Source organism: Apiospora hydei, assembly GCF_038363865.1.
Source record: "Apiospora hydei strain CBS 114990 chromosome Unknown utg000009l_segment0_segment0, whole genome shotgun sequence".
NCBI classification, from domain to species: Eukaryota; Fungi; Ascomycota; class Sordariomycetes; order Amphisphaeriales; family Apiosporaceae; genus Apiospora; species Apiospora hydei.
In genome coordinates, this window is record NW_027117368.1 from 905048 (window position 1) to 926455 (window position 21408).

Sequence of the window (21408 nt, forward strand, 5' to 3'; positions counted from 1 at the left end):
CTATCGAAATGATGCCACACAAGCGAGTACTGGGAGAAAGCCATCCCGCTGGCTTGTCTCTCCATCAGGCATCCTGACCCTTCACGTTCAGCATACCTCTCAGCTTTGCGCAGACAATAGCGCCTCCCCTGACCCCGATTACTCTCGCCACTTTGCTTTGCCTCCCCTATTGCCCCTGTTTGTCAATACCCGGACTACGACTCTCGAGTGTGTGTGGCGTTCGCATACCCCCGTTGAACTGGCTAGGTGTGCCCTTCCCCTTCGCTAACATCTATTAATTTTTTGTCGAACACTTTCTGCCCACTCTCTCTCTCTCTTATTCCTCTGTCCCGTTCAGCCCATATTATATCATCTCAAGGGAGAAATCAGAAGAAGCGCATATATATGAAGACGAGGATGATCAGCCCGAGGATGGCAAAGGGCCCGTACTGCTTGAGCAGGAGGTCCCAGTTGATCTTGACGGCGGCCTTGCGGTAGCTGCGGGCGTCGTCGCGGAGGCGGCTGGAGATCTCGCCCATGCGCTCGAGGGAGTCGCCGCGGTAGAGCAGGTCCTCGATGTTCTTGGTCATGACCTTGGTGACGTCGCGGAGCTCGTCGTTGACCTTGTCGAGGTTCTGGGCGGCGCGGGAGTCGGCGTAGGTGGCCTTGGTGCGGGAGATGAAGGTGTCGAACTCCATGAAGGCGTAGGGCGCAGCTGCGGGCTATGCAGCTGCTGCGGCGAGTACGAGGTCGCGAACTCGGTCGAGAGGTCCGACAGGTAGGTGAAGGCCAGCTTGCGCGGGTACGACCGCTCGCAGATGCAGAGGTAGACGATGTCGGCTGACAGTAGGTAGTGCAGCGTGAAGGGCCCGGACTCGATCGAGGCTTGCGGCTCCGAGTTGCGGTTTAGGCGCCGCAGGACCAGCTTGACTTGCGACTTGATCTCGGCGAGGAGCTCTCGGTCGCTTCGTCGTCGACCGAGGCGCAGAGCATGAGGCCTGGAGAGAGGGAGAGAAATAATTAGACATTGTTACTATCTTGGGTGATAAGGGACTCGAGCCCAAGTATGACGTACCATCGCCCAGACGGGCTATTTGTGTTGACCTGATCATTTTTGCAGGATGTGGATTTTGGGGGTGTGCAGATGTAGTGGTGAGGATGCTTTGACGAGGTGGCCCAGAGTCGAAGCCTCGTGGATGGTGATAAAGAGTTGGTTACCGGCGTCGCTCTTATTCAAGGTAAATGGGGTACGTGGCTTTATCGACAGGCAACGGCAATACAAGGCCGATTGCTGATACTTTTTCAATTGACGATCGGCTGAAGACAAACAAAAAAAACAGTCGATTGGTTTATTTTTGGTCAAACTGATGTAAAGTACGCCAATTGCCGCGCCAGGCTACTCATTGGGTTTATATGAGGTGTCCAGTTCACATGGGTAGGTACACATGGGCTGAGCGCCAGGGAAGTCATCTCCATTCTCCAGTGCCCTGTCTTACCCCCTGGAAAGATCAACGCCAGCGCTAATGCCATCATTCATCATCGGAGGTCTGCAGAAAGGTCTGGGTACAAACGGGTCTACGGGTCTGCGAGTTTTGGTCTGGGCCGCTAGCTGGGATGCTAAGCCTACGCAATTGTTGGGTAGCTTCAGCTGTCATTACTAAGTACATGCCTGAGGGCAGCGACAGATATAAACCATGCGATCCTCCTCCGTCTTCCATGCCGATAGCATTTCAAGCGAAGACATGTGAAATCAACAAACCCCATGCGCTTTTCCCTTGGATGTTTATAAAGCCAGTATGTCTTCTGCTTTGCTTTGGATGTGCACCCCAGTTCTGATGTACACACGCCTTGGTCAGCCTCCACCCTCCAATACCCTTCAACCACCATCACTTGGTTTGTCCACGGGAGATCGTTGGTCTTGCTGTTTCAAGGACACAAAACCACGGCTGGAAAACCGGACGGCTTCACTTATGCACAGGAGATATAATCCTTGCCCATCTATTCGCATCTAATCCGCTGTTGCTCCTCCGCGTGCTATGCTGTGTATAGACCAGGCGCCACAGACGCTAACGAGCCACGCTAGAGTTGCCACGACCAATGAGCGCTCTGCAACGCTCTTGGGAACTACACTGCGCCACTCTATATACTAAATGGTGATGCTCAACGTCGAACGTCACTCGGACATGTCTATATATGCGTATTTTTATCGAATTTCAGACAACACACAGCTGATTGGAACGAAATGGAAGTAATCAAGCAACAGGTAGAGTGCTGTAGCTCTACCCTGGTAGATTTGGGGAGGTCCGTAGCTAGCTGCGTTAGGCCGATGACATCGTCGCTTAGTCGTCCTCCATCCAATTCTGAGTAAATAGATCCCTTAGGCAGCGGTAGGCTTGAGCAATTGTCTCTTGTGAGCTGCAGGAGCAGCAGCAGCAGACACAACAACACCACCACCACCACCAACAACAGCAACAACAGCAACAACAGCAGCAACAGCAGCAACCATGTCCACCCAATACGGGGGACCCGAGTTCTTTGGCCAAGTGAGTGGTTTCCTCTTTCGTTTTCCCATTCTGCGTATTAGGATGTTCCTCCTCCTCTTCCTCGTCCGCGTCCTCGTCCTCGTCGTCACTGGCCTGTTACCACCAAGCCCTGCGGCCAAGTTCTGTGCCAACTTGGAACAACCTCTTTGGCCTCCCGGCCCAGCGTGACCGGCAAGGCCAGCAAAGCCAGTAAGGACAGTGATGTGTGCATTTTCACAGGATATTTGGTATGAAGAACCAACAGGCAGATTTTCTTGAAGACGATGTTGGCATTCTTTAAGATTCCAACAAAGTTCAGAAATCGTCTTGGACATTCTTACTTGGTCACCATCTTTTCTTGCATCATTTTCACTCTTCAGGGCCGAGAAAGTTGTCTCCTCGTAAGTCCTGGGTTATATGCCTTGTGTGTTTGGTTGACAACAGACGGTGTCTGCCAAGTGGTATTGAGACATCGTCTGTGCCTGATCGAGACTGTCTTTGTTGGAGGGCAAGGGTTAAGGGGACTGTCCGTTGTTCGACGGACTGGTGAATCCGCCACCAGGTGCTTTCAACTGAAGTCACGCCCTTCATTTGCTCAGGAAGTGGTGCCCATGCCCATAGTCATGGCTTCCCATTCCTCCAGCAAACAAATATGGCTGCTGGCAAGCTGGGTGGTTGTGTTGGGCCGTATGAGTGTAGTAACACTTAAAGCCTATGATACACATGAGATGAGATACCTCTTACATACGGACAAACCCCTCTGCCCCTGGTTGTTACATACTGAGTCCCTTGGTCCCTGCATACATCTGCTAGCGTCCTGATCTGACTAATACTCCCCCGCGCTAATACTTATCTGTCTTAGGCGCCACCCACCCCTCCCCCCACCAGTGGGGCAGCCAGGGTCGCTGCCACTACCAAACGCAAGCTCGGCAGCTTGACCAAACACATCTTCTCCTGCATCATCATGCCTTCTCGTCGCCAGGCCCCAGCTCCGGCTCCAGCTCCGGCCGCAAAGCAAGACAACGACAAGATGGATGAGCAGATCGACGACATCCTGGACCCCAAGTCCGCAATTGGCAAGGCCGACAACGTCCATGTGAGTTTATTCCGATTGTTCTGCTTCCTCCAATACCACCTACCTTGCGCCATCCTCTCTGGATGACGTCAAACCCCACTTTGCTCTTGACCTCTAACCACAAGCTCTTCTCTACACAACTTTGCTAATATTTCTGCTTTCGTCCCATCTAGCGCGCCGTGGCCAACCCCTACTACTGGTCCCTCCTCTCCGACGAGGACCGCTCCAAGATCCTGAAGCTGTGGCCAGACCAGAAGGCCGTCATCAACGCCGGCACCCCCAAGGCCGTGCTCGACTTCGACTGCATCAAGGTGAACCGCGACCTGCGCGTCAACTGCCGCCAGTACTCGGAGGACCACGCCGCCGGCCGCCACGACCCCGACTGGCTGGCCTCGGCCGAGCGCGCCCACGTCAACCGCGGCGAGGGCCTCTACGACGAGATGCGCGAGGACTATGTCGAGCGCCAGTTTGGCGTGCCCGCGATGCGCAAGGAGTCAAAGGGCAAGGGCAGGGCTGACAGCAAGTCGCCCGAGGGAGAAAAGGAACAGCAGCCGCAGCAGCAGAATGGTGGCGGTGAGATCAGCGCTTCCGCTGTCGGCCAGCAAGAGAGTCCCGCCCCAGAGATTGTGGTCACTCAGCACGCAGACAAGGACGATCAGACTGTCGCCGAGGAGAAACCTGACTCGAAGCAGGTGGAGGATAAGACCATCGTACAGCCCAAAGGCGATGAACATGAAGCTACGGAGCAGCAGGGATCGACCGCCCAGCAAGAGCCCATCGTCCAGCAGGAAGTCGCAGTACAGGAAGTCGTCACCACCGAGAGGGCCAAGGTCGAATCTGAGCAGACTGCCGCTACAGCCGAGGCAGCCAACACCGAAAGCGACAACGGAAAGAAGGCTGAGGGTGATTCCCCCGAGACTAGCCCGTCGACTCGATCTGGCGTACTGAGACGCAGCAAGCGACAGAACAGCCGCTCCAACCCGATCTCGCGCGCATCGTCTAGCTAGACGTCAATACCAGCCACGCATTTGATATTCGCGGAACCTTTTGATGTTCCTTTTACTTGCGTTTACAGCATTCACACCCTCCTTATGTGTACGATACGGGATACAGCCAGGATTCGAGAGACACATTTGCTACGGCAATACGACGACATGATGACATGATACCCACAACGGAAAAGGAACGGTTTCAAGAAAAGAAACCAGCAAAGGCGTTTACAAGGACATTCGATTCGACATCTGCATATTTCAGGGCGGGTTTTTTCATGGCACACATTGATACAGGGGAGAAGCACGAACATGGGCCATCGTTAATAGGGAATCGGGTTACGAATGATAATCATGCCAATAGGGCATATGGCTTAGTCTAGTTGAGAATTCAAGCCCTCTTTCAGTTGCCGCACTATTATCTTTTATAACGTGATATTGCCACTGATCTATCATGCTGTAGAGGAGGTTATTGCTTGGGTTGTAGACGTAGATGCGAAATTTGACTGCTGATAAGTACCTTTTCCGGCCAAACCATGGATTTCGATTGTGAGCCTTGGTGAAAGCGGCATATAGTCCATGTAAGTGAGCTATTCATACTTCTCCATGCATGTTGCTACCATCATGTAGAGGTCAGATATCAACAGAATTTTGTTCTCATTGAATACAGGGAGGCTACTTATGCTAAACGGGTTGAGGCGAGGCCCCCGGAACGATAGACATAATGGACTGTTCTGCCGAGAACCACATTTTCATCGTGTTGCCTTGCATATTCGAACAAACCCATTTGTCATCACCTCCCTGATGATCATGTTGCTCATCATCCTCATCCTCATCCTCGGCATCCCAGCCCCCGTAACTACGATGCTCATGCGCCGACCCCGCCCCCTCCGACCCGCCCTCGACCTGAATAACCCAGCGCACCGCCACCCGATGGAGTCCCGCCGTCCCTCCTCCCCGCGCAACGGTGGTGGCGGTCGCGGTCGTCTGCGTAAAGGCGCGGTAGCAGATCCGCGCCGGGTGGAGGTAGGTCCTGACGACGGAATCGACGCCGAGGCGGCAGTTGCCCAGGGCGCGCCGGGCGCCGTTCGCGTAGTCGAGCAGGATGGCGTGGCAGATGATACCACTGGAGGATGGCTCCGACTCCGTCTCTCCGAGGACTTGTAGGCGCGTGACGTTGTCTAGCGGGGCGGAGGAGAAGATGGCGTGGTGGATAGGGGAGGCGCTGAAGGAGCCGCCTTCGGGGGGTGGAAAGGGTTTGGAGCAGGACGACGAATTTATGTTGCTATCGTCGATTCTGAACTCGTTGGTTTCTGGTTCGCTAGTACTACTGTGCCAGGGATACGTCCCGAACAGGGTGGCGGGGCCGACGCTGAGGGTGTTGTAGATGAGCAGTTCGGGGTTTGGCTGGCTGATGCTGACGTCTTCGTAGTTCCCTGAGTAATCGGGACCGAGGGAAATGTCCCCGGCGAGTTTCATACGGAACTTTGGGCCGTGTTAGTGGAAGTGGTTGCCTCTCCCCTATCTCTGTCTTGGGGGAAAGTCATTAGGGGTAAGTAAATGGGGGTCGACATTACCAAAAAGCAAGGCTTTTGCACGCTCAACTCATTATGGTTCGCCGCCCGCGTCATGCGCAGCGCAACCCCCAGAATCTCCTCACCCTTGGTGATAGGGAGATGCACCCAAACCGTGCGTTCCGCCACGCGCCGCCCGCTCTGCTGCTGGACAGCAGCCCTCTTCGCGTACGGCGCCGCCCGGGTGTGGGTGGAGATCTCGTACACCTTGCCGTGGTCGAAATGGAAGGTGAGACCAGTCGCACCGCGCAGGTCGACGGTCAGGAACTGTGTGGCCTGGGGCATGACGGGTCTGGCAAATCGGCAGCCGGTCAGAGGGGAGGGTCGGGCATGTCCCAGATGTGGAAGCCTGCGAATCCTTCAGGAAGGGAGAGGCGCATGATGCCGTACTGTGTGCAAGTATTAGTTGACCCTCAGTACCCTATATCTCAATAGGGAAAGGGGGAAGGAAATCAATGGGGTTAGTTTGACCTTGTGTTGCACCATGATCTTTTCGAGTTGATCTTGTACCCCCTCAGTCAGAATAACAAACCTAATATTCTCAGAACTCCATCGTCGAAAGAGCGGTATGCCCGGTAACCTTTCGATCTGCCTGATGCCTTGACCATCAAAGGTCAGACGTATGCTGGACGGTGGCCGTTCCGGCGATGATGACTGGACAAGGGACGGTGGCCCTCGTCCCCGACTCCACGCCAGGACGTCGCGGAGAGGAAGCGAGACCGAATCCATCGGAGCCTTCGTAAGCTCCCTAGCCAGGCTCACGATGGTGACATAGCGCCAAAATGTCGCGAGCGAGGAATAATCATATACTACCCGGACAAGCTCCGGCGGGAGCAGTCTCATCCCCGGAATCCCGTGTCTCTCGGCCTTGGCACATACCAGCTCCATGTCAAAGGTGGCATCGCGACCCAGATGGAGATGCGGTGCTCCTCGCCAAGGTGTCCGTGACACGGCCGCGGCCCATAGCCGGTCGAGCGCATCCTCGGTCTGGCATTCCTTGATGAACAGGTCGAAACAGTCGGTGTGGATGGCCACCCCCTCCGGGGACTGCCTGCAACGCCAACAGTTGGAGCGGCAACATAAGTGCTTGGTACCAAAGTGAAGATCCTTCGTGGAATAGTGCGGGAAGACCGCCCTGTGCAAGCAAATCACAGACTCGTTGTATATCACTAAGGCGTCCTCATGTTAATCGCTGATGGCATGGGTATGCGTTTGAGAGCTTGGTCTTACAGGGTATGAAGCTGTAGCCAGGAACCCTTGGCAGGCCGCAAATCCCACAAGAGGTCTGCAGGCAAATGTGCTCTGGCTTGTCGATGTCCATGGCGAAACCGACTGACTACATTAGAACGAAACAAACTGGTCGATGTAAACAAGGCGCCACAAGAGGGGGAAGTCAAGAAAGGAATAACACGGCCAACAGCATTGGTTCGGCACTTAAAAAAGCCGATGTTCCTGCAGGTCTACTGATGTGCAACAGGGAGACCAATCAATCCCCCGCTGTCAGTTCGTCGCACATGATTACTGTATACTCCCCCATCCAACCTTGTTTTATGGCGCCAGCCACCCGGGGCCCTCTCTATTCTATCTGCTTACAAAGTACTCGCACGTTTATCTTCCTAATCGCGAACTTGCACCAAGCATTTGTGCCTCGAGTGCCACACTCTCCTTTCCTTGGCGCCCAGCCATGCATCCATCATGGCCTGCGTACTGGATCTCTGCCTGCCCCCTCCCTCCGCCTTCTTAGCCGGTCCCTCGTCGACCCATACCCTGGTCTCCTCCACGCTCGCCATGAGCTCGAAATCGCCTCGGCACAACGCCGTGGCACCAATGCAGACCTCGGTCGTGGCATGCGCGCCGAGCAGTGGCAGCGTCTGCTGCAGCGTACCGTTCCAGGCAAACTTGCGCGTGAAGTCGAGCGCCACGTTCAGAGGCCGGTGGGCGAGCGCGGGCATCACGCGGACTGTTGGGTAGATTGGTTGCAATGTGCGGTTGGTCAAGCGAAGCCGGATCTGGACGAAGTCGTCCACACTAATATAATTCTCAGAGGCCGAGGGGCTGCCGTCAGAGGAGTCGGACGATGTGGCCGACCCGGAGGATATAGGTTCAACAGAGAGCTCTATTCCGACTTCATCGATCTTGACCGCTTCTATTTGACGTGGGGTCAAGCGCATACCGCGAAGCTCAACGATTCCTGCTCTTGGAGGGCCAGACAATGTCTTCCAACTTGCTTTAAGGGAATCGATGACCTTCTCGCGGAACCAGAACGCTTCACGATTGGCACGCTCTGTCTCGGGGGTGATCTTGCTCGTGCTCACAACGAATTGGCGTTGCCGCGAAGGGTTGATGGCGGGAATGAAGGCGTGCGGGTCCTCCAAGTATACACGGGGTACCGGGAAAACAATCCGGTTTGTGTTTCCGGGAAGTATGTGCTCCTCAATGGCGAAGCAGTTGGCAGCTTCGAGGCGGACCTCCATATTGCTCGGCCAAGCGTTCCGTAAGTCCATCATTAGGAGACAGTACTTGTCTGAATCGATGGGAGTATCCGTTTCCGTTTGTTCCACCCCGATGCTTCTCCAGAGAGGTTGGGGTACGTCTCCCTGGATTGGCAGAATATCTATCCTCGCGAGTTCGACACTAGCATTGACAGTTACTGCCAAGTCAAGACAAACCTGGCGTGTGTGGAATTTATCTTTGATCTCGTCCTGCGGTACACCCAGGTGGGCATAGTCGATCTGAATCGTGCCACTGGTGAGGCCTGGCTTGCCCAATATTTCAAAGTCGAATGTTCGCGTCTCTCCAGGTGGAATGTACCTCTGTCCTTCGTCGACCTTTCTACGCCGCAGTGCCTGTTTCTTGGCCAACACAAGCTCGTACTCGTACAGCTCGGCAGGAGTCGCATCCCGATTAAGAATGGCCGTTTGAAGCGGACCTTGAGTTGAGTCTTGGAAGGAAAAAGGAGAAGATCCACTGGGGTCTCGGTTGATTGATTTTGCAAGGTAACAGAAAATATCTGTCGCTCGCCTTCCAAGATCATCACCGCAGATTGGGCTAGTGAGGTCGATTTGACCACAACCACGGGCTGTGCATTGATGGCTGTCAAGCTCATACTTGACGGAGTCAGAGTAGGCCCAGGATTAGGCAGCGCCTTGTTCTTCTCGAGAGCAGTCACGCCAAAACCCTTGACCTTGACTTGCGTGTCTGCAGCCCACGGCTGTTTGAAGATGGGGAACCTTCTCTCGCGGCAACCGCGAACACGCACGACGGCACCCGTGACTTTCAAGTCACCTGCTTCTTTTGGCGTTCCTGTCACCTTGAGAATCTGTGTCCGATACGGCCCAATGATGGTGCTTTCAGCAGTAGGCTCAAAAGCGGCTCCCTCTGTGTCCAGCTTGATGCTTTCGATGTCAAGATCCATCTCGTACGGGTTCTGTATAGTGATCCGGAACACGGCTGCTTCCCCAGCCACGATAGTCTGATCAAGGAGCGCTTTGTTTGGCGGTCGTAGGAAAGGGTTATAGATAAATGGATTAACGTCCTGGGAGGTCCGTACCGCGTTCGATCCCGGCAATACACTTTTGGCATGCGGTTCTGGCGCCCGTGTAGGAGGTAAGGGGTCGAGCGTTATGTCGCGTATCAGGAACTCATCCCAGTACTCTGCAGAAAGATTACCCAATCCAAGACGCGTTGACAAAAGTGACGTTTTTGAGATGTTATTGACGAGTCGGAGCTGCTCATCTCGATGGATTATCGGGGCTGCATCTTCCCGTCTCGGGCCCGGTGCAACACCACTACCTGCAGTTCGTAGGAGATCACTAGAGAACCTCAGGACCCCATTGAAGTCTGGGAGTGCCTCGGAGAAGTTGATGCAAGCCCGGAGTATGTTGAGCTTGACCATGGGCATTCCAAAGTGTCTTGCCGCAGACTGATTCTGAATTCTGGCGATGACAGCATCATTGCTGTCGCCACTAGAGAGGCTACTGCTGGATTTGGGTGCGCATGCGCCATCGTAGCCTACAACGCCGTACGTTCTGCACAGCAGGCCCAAGAATGAATCAACGCCTTGCTCGATGTCTCCTTCGCCAAGCTCGAGAGCACCAGAACCGTTACCTTGACCACTAACCGCGTCCAGACCCACTAAACCTGCTGCTGGGTGGATGCCAACTTCAGCAGCACCGCGGGTGCGAGCTTCGATCAGGCCGCTAATCAGTACGGAAACGAGCTCTCTGACCACCATGGCCTTCTTCCGCTGAAAGCCAAGTGTCCCGAGCACTGATGCTATGCCACTCAGTATAATAGCGCGATCGACCGTGGTCAACAGTTCTGCGAGGGACGAGGGGAACGCCTTGAAAAGAACGTTCACAATGTAGCTCCGCGACGGAGTGACGGAAAGCCTTGGCGAGGTGGTCAACGGCTCTGCAGGGAACTTGCCAGAGATTGCCATCTCGAGAAACCTCTTGTCCACTTTGCCCTCACATATGTGTAGGGCCGTCATACAGCTACACAGCCTAATAACGGTTTCCGAAAGGGATACGAGAGGTAGCTGTTCGCCAGATACACGACAATAGAGCCCAATGATCTTCTCCAGTAAATCTGGCAAGGCTTGTTGAAGATGCCGTAACCAGGCTGGCTGATCTGGGATTACATTCTCGGGCTCCGCAAATTTGTTGCTGGACGACTTGTCATTTGCGAGACATATTGTCGGCACCACGAATTCAACCCCAGCCCAGCCGAGAAGCAAGAGGCAAACTGTAATCAGCTCCAACCCCTTTCCGTGCCATATATGGTCATTGAGGGATCTGGCAACCGTGGTGCCCTCGACCAGGTCTTTCAAGGCATCGGTCCAACGACCGGCTTGGAGGTACATAGACCCTATCAGAATAGACACGCGACCTTTCCCCTTGTTGCGCCACCTTTCATTGAGTCCACCGGGCCCAAATCCTTGAACCGCCACCTTGTCTTGCCCCTTGGGGGATTTGACATCTTCGGGTGTGCTTGGGCGCGAAGATGATTTGTGCTCCGGGCTAGCCGGGCCGCCCCCGTTCGCATCATCAAAATTCGTAGGAGGATTTGAGAGGCCGCTTCGTACTGGCGTCGATGGGCGACCGGTTGGCGTGGAGCCATTAGAGCCGAAGGGCAATCCTTTGAAAACAGGCATCGACATGCGAGACTGGCTCTTATCAACAACCCCGCTTGAAGAAGATGATCTAGCCACCGTAGGTGCAGCGAACTGCGAGTTTCGGCGCGACGAGGGATTTGACTCGTCCACGGTCCATGATGAAGTGTTCATTTGAGGCCGAGTGGAATGTCCAGGTGTGTCGATAACCGTCATTGCCTCGAATGATCTTGCCAGAGTTGTCATCTCCGCCAGTAATAAGGACGAGATATCACACATTATGGTCTTCATTGTCGTAGTTTTCGACTTCTCGACCGGGGGAATCGTCTTGACGCCTTCGGGTATGGGCACCTCGGCGTCTCCTGGCGGCACGTAATCGAATATAAGGACATGGTGTGAAAGCGCCTTGCCATGCGAGTCCCTCAAGTTTTCCAGCTCCTGATACAGGAATCGAATGTTTTGCTCTACCGTCGTCGGGGCATGACCGTTGACCGACTGTCTCTTGCTCAAAGGTTCCTTCTCAAGTTCGGTGCCATCTGCGATGGCGATTATGACCAGGGGTTCTCGATACAGGTCGAAGGGAGACAAAGCGAGGTGGGAGGGTGGCGGCACGTGGGTTACGAGATCGTAGAATATAGCTCCGTCGGGAAAGGCCAGCGGCGAGAACTTGTCTATATGTAAGAGTTTAGTCAGTACGCCGGGCAGTTGGCAAGGATTTTCAAGAAACAGCGCAACTGACTTCGGTTGGGCCGGCCATCGGCGCTGATATCGCGAAGTTGTACGACATGCTCCTGGCTGAGTCGCTGGACGAAGGAGGCGAATCGGTCTCGTTTGATCTGGCCGACGGGCAGTAGTAAAGCTCGCACCCTCGCCGGGGCGATAGGTACCAAAGAATCCAAGCTCATGCTGACATTGACGTTGGTTTACTCAGGCCCTCATGAAGCGACTGCATGCCTGTCACACGCGGACAACATAGCAAAGGGCGGAGGGGCGGTCAATTAGGAGCTGGCGAAACGAGGCCTGTTCGCGCGTCTAAGCTTGGTCTCAGCCGTCGCGCGATGCCCCAGCTCGTTGGAAATTGGATCAATTGCTTGGTGGTTGGCGCCCGGAGGTCGTTCTTGTGGCGAGGAAGTTGAGCAAAGGGACTGGACAAGTAACGTCACTCCTGATCGGATGCTCCCAAATATGTCGAGTAGATGTCCGGGAGTTATTTGGCGGATACGGAGTAGGTGTTCTAAAGTTCGATGTCATGGATGGAGGGTCGGGCCTTCCGTTTCTAACACCCCTAGCCCGCCCCACTAAGCCCGCCGTTACCTAAAGCACAAGGTGGACTTCAATATTATATCGAACTACACTCCACTTCGCAGCTCCTATAATAACAGTGAAGTCAGTGATGAGATCCAGTCTGTCTATTTCAGAGCCCAACATGTTTGCTTTTTTGGAGTGGTATCCGCTGCTCTTAAAATGTATCGACAAAAGAGGCATGCACAGGCGTCAGAGAGCAGCCTTGGTTTGAACCTGACACGTCCCGACACGTAAATAATCCGCATTGCAGTGTCACTGTCATGTATGGATTGAACTGATAGTCAGACTAGGTAGTCAAATGCCGTAGAACGTGCATGCGAATATTATCACGTATTTATCCCCGCCACAAACACATGTTATACTAACGTTGGCCAACAAAACCGCCAGTGGATACTAGATATTGGGAGATAAACTGGTAGGGTTTCTTACGAATTCAAAATATACTTGATTCGTGTGACGAAGTAGCTTTTGGCTATATAGTGATAGAACTATCCTGGTGCAGCTATATCCAACTGAGTTCATCTCCATTGGACTTTTGCCTCTTCGATATATCTTTGCCATTTCAGGTTTACCATCCAGAACTCTCATCCTGACGAACTTGGACCAGGCGCTTCGGATGCCGCTATACCTTTGCCCTTGCCTTCCCTTGCCTCCACCTTTAGTTCGCTGTCAAAGATGTCGACGGACACGCTCGCCTCTACGAAGTCCTCAAGCTCCTCGGTGACCGTCTTGAGCTTCTCCTTGACCGCCTCGGCCCCCTCAAAGCCGACGATGTGGCGTGCTGGGGGTTCTCATGCCCACCAATGGCCGTCAGCGCAACCACCGTCTCGTTGACAAGGCGGTCCACCGTGGAGGCCGACAGCTTCGGGTAGCGCTGGATGATTTCCGTGTCCGAAGGCTCCACGGCCGTTTCCGGGTTCATATTGAGGACGTTGCTGAGCATATCGCGGACGCTCGGCGCCGGGTTGATCTCGCTGTCGTAGTAGGGCAGCTGGGGCGAGAAGGTGATCTTGTTCGTCAGGGACTGGATCTCCATGTGGGGCTGCACCACCGTGACCTTGATGTTGAAGGGCGCGATCTCGTACGCCAGCGAGTCGCAGAACCCCTCGAGCGCCCACGTCGCCGCCGTGTAGATAGGGCATGCCGGGCGTCCCGATGTGGCCGCCGATGCTGGTGAGGATCACAATGTGGCCCGTATGCTGGGCGCGCAGCAGGGGCAGAGCCGCTTTGATGAAATTGACCTGGGAGAAGAAAATGGCCTCGAACTGGTCGCGCACCAAGTTTTTGCGTGGCGGGCGAAGTCGACAGTTCTTCGACCGTGCCAACAACAGCTTTATCACACCGATATGTGAGCAGGTTATACTCGACACGGACACGCAGATGGTGGTGGTGGCATACCTTCAGAGGTACAGCATAGCAGAATGTCTATGCGCCCGAAATGCTCTTTGGCTTCGGCGACGGCGGCGCCGCATTGGCCCATGATGCGGCCATCGCAACGGATGCTGCGTATGCGGTCCTTCCAACCCTCCCGATCTTTGCGATTGCTTTTGCATTCGTAGATCAATTCGCGAAACTCGGCGCTCCGCTCGTCATTCTCAATCTCATGAGGCGGCAAGCATGCAACGACGTAGTCACCATGGTTCAAGAGCTGGCGAATGAGGCGGATGGCGAGGGGCGTGAGCGAAGATGTGAGAAACCATGTCCGCGGCGAGTTGTGCGTGGCTGCAGATGCACTATGCATTAGTCGCGTGGAAACAAAAGTAATTGGAATGGAGATCCCATCAGACCCCGAATTCGTCGTTGCTTTTTATCCCACTCTGCCACCCTGATTCCTAGAATTGGTCCTGTTCGGGTCCGGAAACAATGCATGCAGATCTTGCTCCTAGTGGCCGTTGAAAGCTTTGGTTCTTTTTTTACTCCGTAGATTCCCTTCCGATCTTTCCGAGCGTTGACTCCGTCTCTTTCTCTTTCTGGCGGGTGGATGAGAAGGAAGCAAAAGAAAAGAAGCCGATGGGGGTGATGACTTTTAGGGGAAGGAAATGACGTACGGAAAGAAGCAGCAGCCGCCGGCGCGGAATGCACATGTCGAGCTGGGCCGGCCTCGTTCTTCCTCTCGGACATTTCCTGCTGCAATTGGCACGGCTTCGGCAGATCCTCTGCATACTAAGTCAGCACCACCACCACAACAACAACGACAAAAAAACAAAATATCGCCAGCAGCAGTCTTCTCAAAGGTGACTATCTTGATGGACGACAGGTTGGCAACCACAGAACCAGAGCAAAAAGCCTTGCGAAGACATCTAGAAATAGCAAGTAGACCGAAGTCCCGGGGAGAACAGGCTATTGGCAGGAACCGCAGATATATAAAGGTCGGTCGGTCGGTAGGCCAGCAACCAGGACAGGGCAGACGGGCAAGAAAGGGAGTGATGGGAGAAATTGACAATGAAACGAATAAGAATAGTATTATGATTATAGCAGCTTCATGTATGAAGCTGCCTGGCCAGTCCTACACGCGCCATCGTTCGTCGGTCTATGCACTTACTGTACCAGTTCGGGCCTTCCTGAGTAACCTCCATGTCGCAACGGCCTTTTTGTGTAAGTGTCTGGAGGAGTCCGGTACTGGTACAAGTGTCGCCATCCCAGCCGGCAGTTGCTGAGTTGGGCAAATGGTTCATGATAAAAGAAAAGAACCTCAAACTACCTACAGCCCACCCTCAATCAGGGACACACGCCTGGCGAATTCTAGGACAGAAAGAGGGCAAGGCCGTGAAACCGACTACGAGCGATCCTGTGGACCGGAAGAGCGCCGCAACCAGGAAACTCTGAGCGTGGCATCCCCTGCGAGAATCATGCACGAGCGTCCAAGGATGTGACAAGTTCGGCAGCAGCTGGGCTTTCTCTGTTTCCATTGTTTCCGTGCTTTTATTGAAGCCCTGGTTGATATATTTCCGAGGGATGGAGCCTGGCTAGCTTGCTCCAGCCCCCGGATCTTCATTAACCGCCGACTTTGACATCTGCGGTACAGGGTCTGTGGTGGAACGGCCAGAAGACAGTCGTGCAGGGTTGCGGCAAGAGCCTTCATATGTATCGACGGAGGACATGCGTCAATGGATAAAGAGCTGGAGGGCCGACAGATACCAGCAAGACAACTCCGCCACTATACCCTCCACCTCGAGGTTGTGTTGTGCCACGCCCCGATTAGTTGGAAACACGTGGGTTTCGAAGTCAAAGGGTAATAAGCAGTCACACCTTCTGGATGCGAGTTGCATGCATTGCATGACGGGCTCATGTAAAACTCCTCGTTTATGCTGCGCATTCGTCCTTGATTAGCTGCATGCGGCAGGAGGATATGTATGTCGGCTAGGGAGCCGGCCGCCACAGGCAACAGGGTGATTGATTGAAACAAACATCGATCCTCCCCCACGCTGTAACTCTGAGTAACGATTTTTTGTGGTTTGGTGGTTGGTGACAAATACCCGTCTACCCTACTACCGAGGCGGGATCCGGGGAAGCTTGAGTCAAGCGTTGCACGCCGACACCAACGGCCAGGTACAAAGGTACACCCAGCCTGTGGGCGGAAACGATCCGAAGTCGGGGAGGGAAAGAGGGGCATTTCAGTGTTGATCTTCTTCTTAATCAGGGCACGCAAGCACGCATCGCAACTACTGTTCCTAGGTACTTCTACCAGGCCATGTGCATTTCAAACTAAAATAGAAAACCAATTGAGGAAGGAGATGCCATTCGATATAGTGAGGAAGTTGCAATTCCTTTCACTTGTATGCTGTTATGCCATTGGTCTAAGCGGCTTGGTTTTGGGAAGTGTCCATCGAATGCCAAAATGATACATGCCATTGATTTAGCTCCAGTAAGCTCCATCCTCATGTCAAAAAAGAGTCATCGGAAAGCCAAGTGCAACGCAAAGGTACTTGACGAAAAGTGAAAGTCAAAAAATAGTAAACACAACCTACGTTCTTGTTCGTCACCGACGTTGTTGGCACCTCTGCATATAGAGAGAGCACCTCCTAACCTTCTAAATATCATCTCGAACATCCATATTGTACTACTACCTATTTGCCTCCTCCCGGCTGACTTACTGACTGACTTACTGGAGCAAGCGACCCCGCTTCTTACGAGAGACAGCCTGACAGTCAAATCGTCCTCCTAGCTTTGTCACTTAGTTGATCGTAAACACCTACCCAACCCCCAAAAACTCAAAACCAAAATGCCTGCAAGAAGTGATATCACTTACTTTGGCGCCGGCCCGGCCGCCCTGCCAACTGATGTTCTTCAGACGGCTAGCCAAGCGCTGGTCGATTTCCAAGGTACACACATACAGCCTAACGACCGGGGTGATCCTGCCCCCAACGAATGAGATGCATCCATTGCTAACGTTCGTCAAGGCACCGGCTTGGGCATCGCCGAGCACTCCCACCGCTCTGCCATTGCCACCAAGATCCTCGAGGAGGCCAAGGCTGACCTGGCAAGCTACCTGGATGTGCCCGAGGACTATGAGATTCTGTTCATGCAGGCCGGTGGCACTGGCGAGTTCTCCGCCACCATCTACAACCTCGTCGGGGCATGGGTGACGAGGAAGCAGCAAGAGGCCGAGAAGGCCGGCGCCGACGAGGCTAAAGTCCAGGCAGACCTCAAGAAGCAAGTGGATGAGCAGCTCAAGCTCGACTATGTTGTGACGGGTGGCTGGTCCCTGAAAGCCTACCAGGAAGCTTGTCGTCTGCTCGGCCCGGAGCATGTGAACCTCGTCGCAGACGCACGAACCATCAACGATGGCAAGTTTGGCAAGATCCCCGAGGAGAGCACGTGGCAGCTGTCCCAGGACCCGGCCATGGTTTACTACTGCGACAACGAGACTGTTGATGGTAAGTGAAGCTTTATTCTTCTCGGCTATATTCTGAGTATTCTTTATTAAGATTAAGACAGGCGTCGAATTCCCCAAGTTCCCCGAGGCCCTTGCGCCCAAGGCCGACGGCACCGGGCCCATTGTTGTGGCAGATATGTCCTCCAACATCTTGTCGAGGAGGATCCCGATCAAGAACTTCTCTCTCATCTTCTTTGGGGCTCAGAAGAACCTTGGCTCGACCGGTATCACGGTTGTCATCGTCAAGAAGAGCCTGTTACCCCCAGTATGCCCTCAGCCGTCTCCGACTCTGCTGAGGCAGCTCGGTTTGCCCATTGGCCCTATTGTGCTCTCCTACGAGATCATCGCCAAGAACAACAGCCTGTACAACACTCTGAGCATATTCGACGTGTACATTGCCGGCTTGGTGCTCAAGAAACTTCTGGCCTCTTTCCCGGACAAGGTGGACGGCCAGGAAGCTGTTGCTAACAAGAAGGCAAAACTCATATACGAAGCTCTGGAGAGCCAACCCGATGCCTACCGCATCGTGCCCGCGCCAGGCAATCGATCCAGGATGAACATCTGCTTCCGTGTTATCAAGGTAAATCCACCCTTTTTCTGTGTGATCCAACTTCGTCAGATTATAGGAGATCTAATCCGTGGGATAGGGAGGTGATATGGATGCAGCCGAGAAGGCATTCTTGGAAAAGTCAAAGCAGGAAGGACTCGAAGGGCTGAAGGGCCATCGCAGTGTCGGAGGAATCCGTGCGAGCAACTACAATGCCATACCACTTGAAGGTAAACCACCATTATTTTCCCCTCAGGTCCCTTGGGCAGTCGGGACAAATTCCCCATGCCCGCTAGGAACTACACGCTTTTCTGATAGGTGCACTGACATCGTGACTTGTAGGAGCTGAGAAACTTGCAAAGTTCATCGGCCAATTCGCCAACGAATAGAACTCTCAGAAGCTGTGGAGTGTATTGGAATTCCAAAATGGGAGGGTCAAAATGCTTGGAATGTTCATCATCATTTGAAGACTAGTCCTACAATTACTCAAGTGCCAGTAAATAGGGGCTCATGCTTGAACAAAGTTTGGGGTTACAGTTTCCTATTAGTTATAAAAGACACCTGCTACTCTCCTCCTCAGAGGTCCTAGCGGTAAATGGTCAATCGAGTGCAGTGTACTCTTATCGAACAACTTTGGGTATTTCGCTTTCAACTCCTCCGCTTCCCGCTGACAGCCCTTTTCGGTATACACACGATAGAGCAGATCCGCTATGGCGATGACGCGTGGGTTGTCGGCCCCGAGGATCTTTGTAGTTTCGATGTGCGCAAGCAATTCAGTGCAGCACAGTCTGCACTCCTCTTTCTGGTCCTCGAGGAAGAGAATGTAGGCGTGCCCCCATTTAGCATGGATCCAGTCGGGATGCTCCGGCGTCGTTATTTCGAGCAAGTCGCGCGCCATCACCCCGGCGTCCTTGATCCGGTCGCAGAGGATGTACGACCGACAGAGGTTCGATTTGGACATGGCCATGCCAACGTGCCGGGGCCCCAGCGTGCGCTCCACAATCGGCACGATCTCCTCGAGGATCGTGACGGCCTGGTCGGGCTTCTTGAGCTCGCAGTAGATCTTGGACAGGTCGTTGATGGACCAGAGGGTGTAGGGGTGCTCTTCTCCCAGGATGCGCTTGCGCGCCGCGACGACTTCCAGGATCATGTCCTGGGCCTCGAACAGCCGCGTCTTTTGCGCGCACAGGTTCATGCCGAGCTCGTTCTTGACCATGAGCGTTTCCGGATGGTTCGGGCCGAAAAAAATGGAGGCGTCGGCGCATGACGTGGCTCAGTAGCCGGTAGGACTCCTCGTCCCGCCCCGTGTGGAGATAGGTACGAGCCAGGTTGAACATGGCGCTGAGGGTGATGGGGTCGTCTTGGCCGAGAAGGCGGGTTAGACGATCCACCGCGCGCGAGCCGGCCATCTCGGACAATCCTCGTATGCCCGCGAGCCACAGAGCGCGCGTCAGGTCGTCGAGGTTGATCAGATAATGCAGATGGACCGGCTTCCACGGCGGCCAGGTCAGCCAGAACCGGATCGATGGGCGGGACCACCAGAGCGCCTGTCGGATCTGGGTCTGCACCTCTAGGCACAAGCGCATCTCGAAGAGGTTCCAATACGTCGTGGCCAGGGCGCGCTGGGCGAAAATGGTGGCTTCATGGGCCATCCCCAAACGAGACCTCCTATAGGTGGCAACCTTCAGCTGCAGAGCCCTGGCCCGCTTCCAAAACCCGTTCTCGGCGTAGATCAGGCCGAACTTCTCCATATTGGAGGCCTGCTTTAGAGATACGGGCAGTTGGGTGTACGCGCTCTCCATGAACGAGAAGCACGCATCGATATGAGGCAGCAACTGGCGGCGGAACGTGGCGCCAGATGACTCTATGTCTACCGAGAAGGACGACGCGATGATGAAGCCCGCGCGATCGAGCCAGTGCCGCTGCTTTTCTCGATTGAGCCGATCTCGAGCCCACTGGTGTATTGCCGGGTGCAACGAGAGGTATAAGACGGGCTTGTTCGTGCCAGGGTAGCTGATAGGGCTGTCTTCAGTATTGGCAAAGGAAATGATGGAGTGTTCGTAGAGGACTCTTGCTGCTTGACGGACGCGGTCTTCGACATCTTGTGCTGATAATGACTCGTTCATCATAGAGATGCTAGGGTCTAGTTGATTGGACACCATAACATGGTCTGCTGATCGTGAGAACAGCACGTGGGGAATCGAAGTAAAATGCATGAATGCGAAGAGGTGGATCAAGTCAACGGCATCCAGATATCGGGCTGTTCTTTGGCTTGTGATGTCAGCAAAAGGAAGCTCCCATGTGGCAATGATATTGGCCTCCGCTGCAGACGTGATGGTAGGACGGCTCAGGAGGCTTTTGCGGCACATCAGCAAAGATTGCAAGTACTTTTCGAGCGGTAGGAGATTCTGACGGATGGTAGTAGCAGCCTGCTTCAGGGCAAGAGCCAAGTAGCCCAGCTCCAAAGCAATGGTCTGCGCAGGCTCACGGTACTTTGGGCTGGTAACGCGACCTTCCATTCCTGGATATGCTAGCCTGAGCAGGAGGTCAAAGCCTCTTCCCGGTCCATCCCCTTGAACATGAGTGTTCCGACTGTGCTGTACATCTTGGTGTCCGGGTTTCGAGTAGTTATGAGTATATGGCCGTTGCCTGAAGATGGGAGAAACGAGGATAAGTCCATCGCAGGGGCATTGGCATTGTCAAGCACAAGCAGCCATGGTTCCAACGTTTGAGAAAGCCACTATACTCCAGCGCCAGGCTCACCACCCCTGCCTGCATGGCGTGATATATTTGCAAAGCTGCTTTCCGCGTTGGCCTCGCTTGAGCAGTCGATCCAAAAAACACCCCAGTACCTACACGTTGAGTTAACGTGGTGGCGACAACTGACGCTGAGTAATATACATACCTTTCACAGTTGTCTTCCAGATATTTCAGCGAGAACTGGGTCTTTCCGGACCCTGGGAGTCCATATATGACGAACACTTTCGGCTTTTTACACGGTTCGTCATCCAAGCTCTTCTTTAGATCCATAGCAGCTTCCTTCCGGCCGACGAAGAAATCTGAGCGCCGGGGTACAAGGTAATGGACATTGATAGATGATGGCAACGGCTCGGTAGTGGCGATGCAGTCCGCAAAAGTGGTCTCTTTGCGGATATATCCATTGGACTCGGAATTTATATGTTTTGTCGAGTCTTGCAGGTCTGCCTGAAGATACGAGATTTCTGACTTGAGTTGTTGCAATTGTGTATCTGTTTCTTGCCGCCACCTGCGTGTTATCGTTTCGGCAGCTAATGAGATGTAGCGGTCCAGGGCCGCGAGGACAAGCCTGTATCCAGGACTTCTGGTACTGGGATACTTCACAATGTTCGAATGGGTGCCGCTGATACTGCATTTCTCGGCATCAGCCCAACCGGGCGGAGCCGCCGAGT

The 21408-nt window shown here is 54.0% G+C and overlaps 8 protein-coding genes across 8 annotated transcripts; 3 read left to right on the plus strand and 5 right to left on the minus strand.

The window, feature by feature from the left end:
- Positions 1–365: 365 nt before the first annotated feature.
- Positions 366–677, minus strand: PG997_012045 (vesicle transporter SEC22; the record flags this gene model as incomplete). The annotated part of the gene is made up of 1 exon (XM_066816360.1): positions 366–677. One exon carries the CDS (start codon positions 675–677, stop codon positions 366–368), a length of 312 nt encoding a protein of 103 aa, XP_066662052.1.
- Positions 678–2483: 1806 nt separating this feature from the next.
- Positions 2484–2690, plus strand: PG997_012046 (uncharacterized protein; the record flags this gene model as incomplete). Its single annotated transcript, XM_066816361.1, has 1 exon — positions 2484–2690. The coding sequence occupies one exon, from the start codon at positions 2484–2486 to the stop codon at positions 2688–2690; it is 207 nt and encodes a 68-aa protein (XP_066662053.1).
- A 775-nt stretch (positions 2691–3465) lies between these two features.
- PG997_012047 (uncharacterized protein) lies at positions 3466–4583 on the plus strand (the record flags this gene model as incomplete). The annotated part of the gene is made up of 2 exons (XM_066816362.1): positions 3466–3597; positions 3750–4583. The coding sequence occupies 2 exons, from the start codon at positions 3466–3468 to the stop codon at positions 4581–4583; spliced, it is 966 nt and encodes a 321-aa protein (XP_066662054.1).
- A 666-nt stretch (positions 4584–5249) lies between these two features.
- On the minus strand, positions 5250–6424 carry PG997_012048 (uncharacterized protein; the record flags this gene model as incomplete). Its single annotated transcript, XM_066816363.1, has 2 exons — positions 5250–6050; positions 6164–6424. 2 exons carry the CDS (start codon positions 6422–6424, stop codon positions 5250–5252), a joined length of 1062 nt encoding a protein of 353 aa, XP_066662055.1.
- Positions 6425–7755: 1331 nt separating this feature from the next.
- PG997_012049 (uncharacterized protein) lies at positions 7756–12157 on the minus strand (the record flags this gene model as incomplete). Its single annotated transcript, XM_066816364.1, has 3 exons — positions 7756–9246; positions 9309–11923; positions 11992–12157. 3 exons carry the CDS (start codon positions 12155–12157, stop codon positions 7756–7758), a joined length of 4272 nt encoding a protein of 1423 aa, XP_066662056.1.
- Positions 12158–13141: 984 nt separating this feature from the next.
- PG997_012050 (uncharacterized protein) lies at positions 13142–15232 on the minus strand (the record flags this gene model as incomplete). Its single annotated transcript, XM_066816365.1, has 5 exons — positions 13142–13338; positions 13393–13867; positions 13921–14279; positions 14606–14713; positions 15100–15232. The coding sequence occupies 5 exons, from the start codon at positions 15230–15232 to the stop codon at positions 13142–13144; spliced, it is 1272 nt and encodes a 423-aa protein (XP_066662057.1).
- A 1547-nt stretch (positions 15233–16779) lies between these two features.
- PG997_012051 (uncharacterized protein) lies at positions 16780–18088 on the plus strand (the record flags this gene model as incomplete). The annotated part of the gene is made up of 3 exons (XM_066816366.1): positions 16780–16879; positions 16958–17434; positions 17496–18088. The coding sequence occupies 3 exons, from the start codon at positions 16780–16782 to the stop codon at positions 18086–18088; spliced, it is 1170 nt and encodes a 389-aa protein (XP_066662058.1).
- Positions 18089–18524: 436 nt separating this feature from the next.
- PG997_012052 (uncharacterized protein) lies at positions 18525–20499 on the minus strand (the record flags this gene model as incomplete). The annotated part of the gene is made up of 2 exons (XM_066816367.1): positions 18525–19187; positions 19249–20499. The coding sequence occupies 2 exons, from the start codon at positions 20497–20499 to the stop codon at positions 18525–18527; spliced, it is 1914 nt and encodes a 637-aa protein (XP_066662059.1).
- Between the last annotated feature and the right edge of the window lie 909 nt (positions 20500–21408).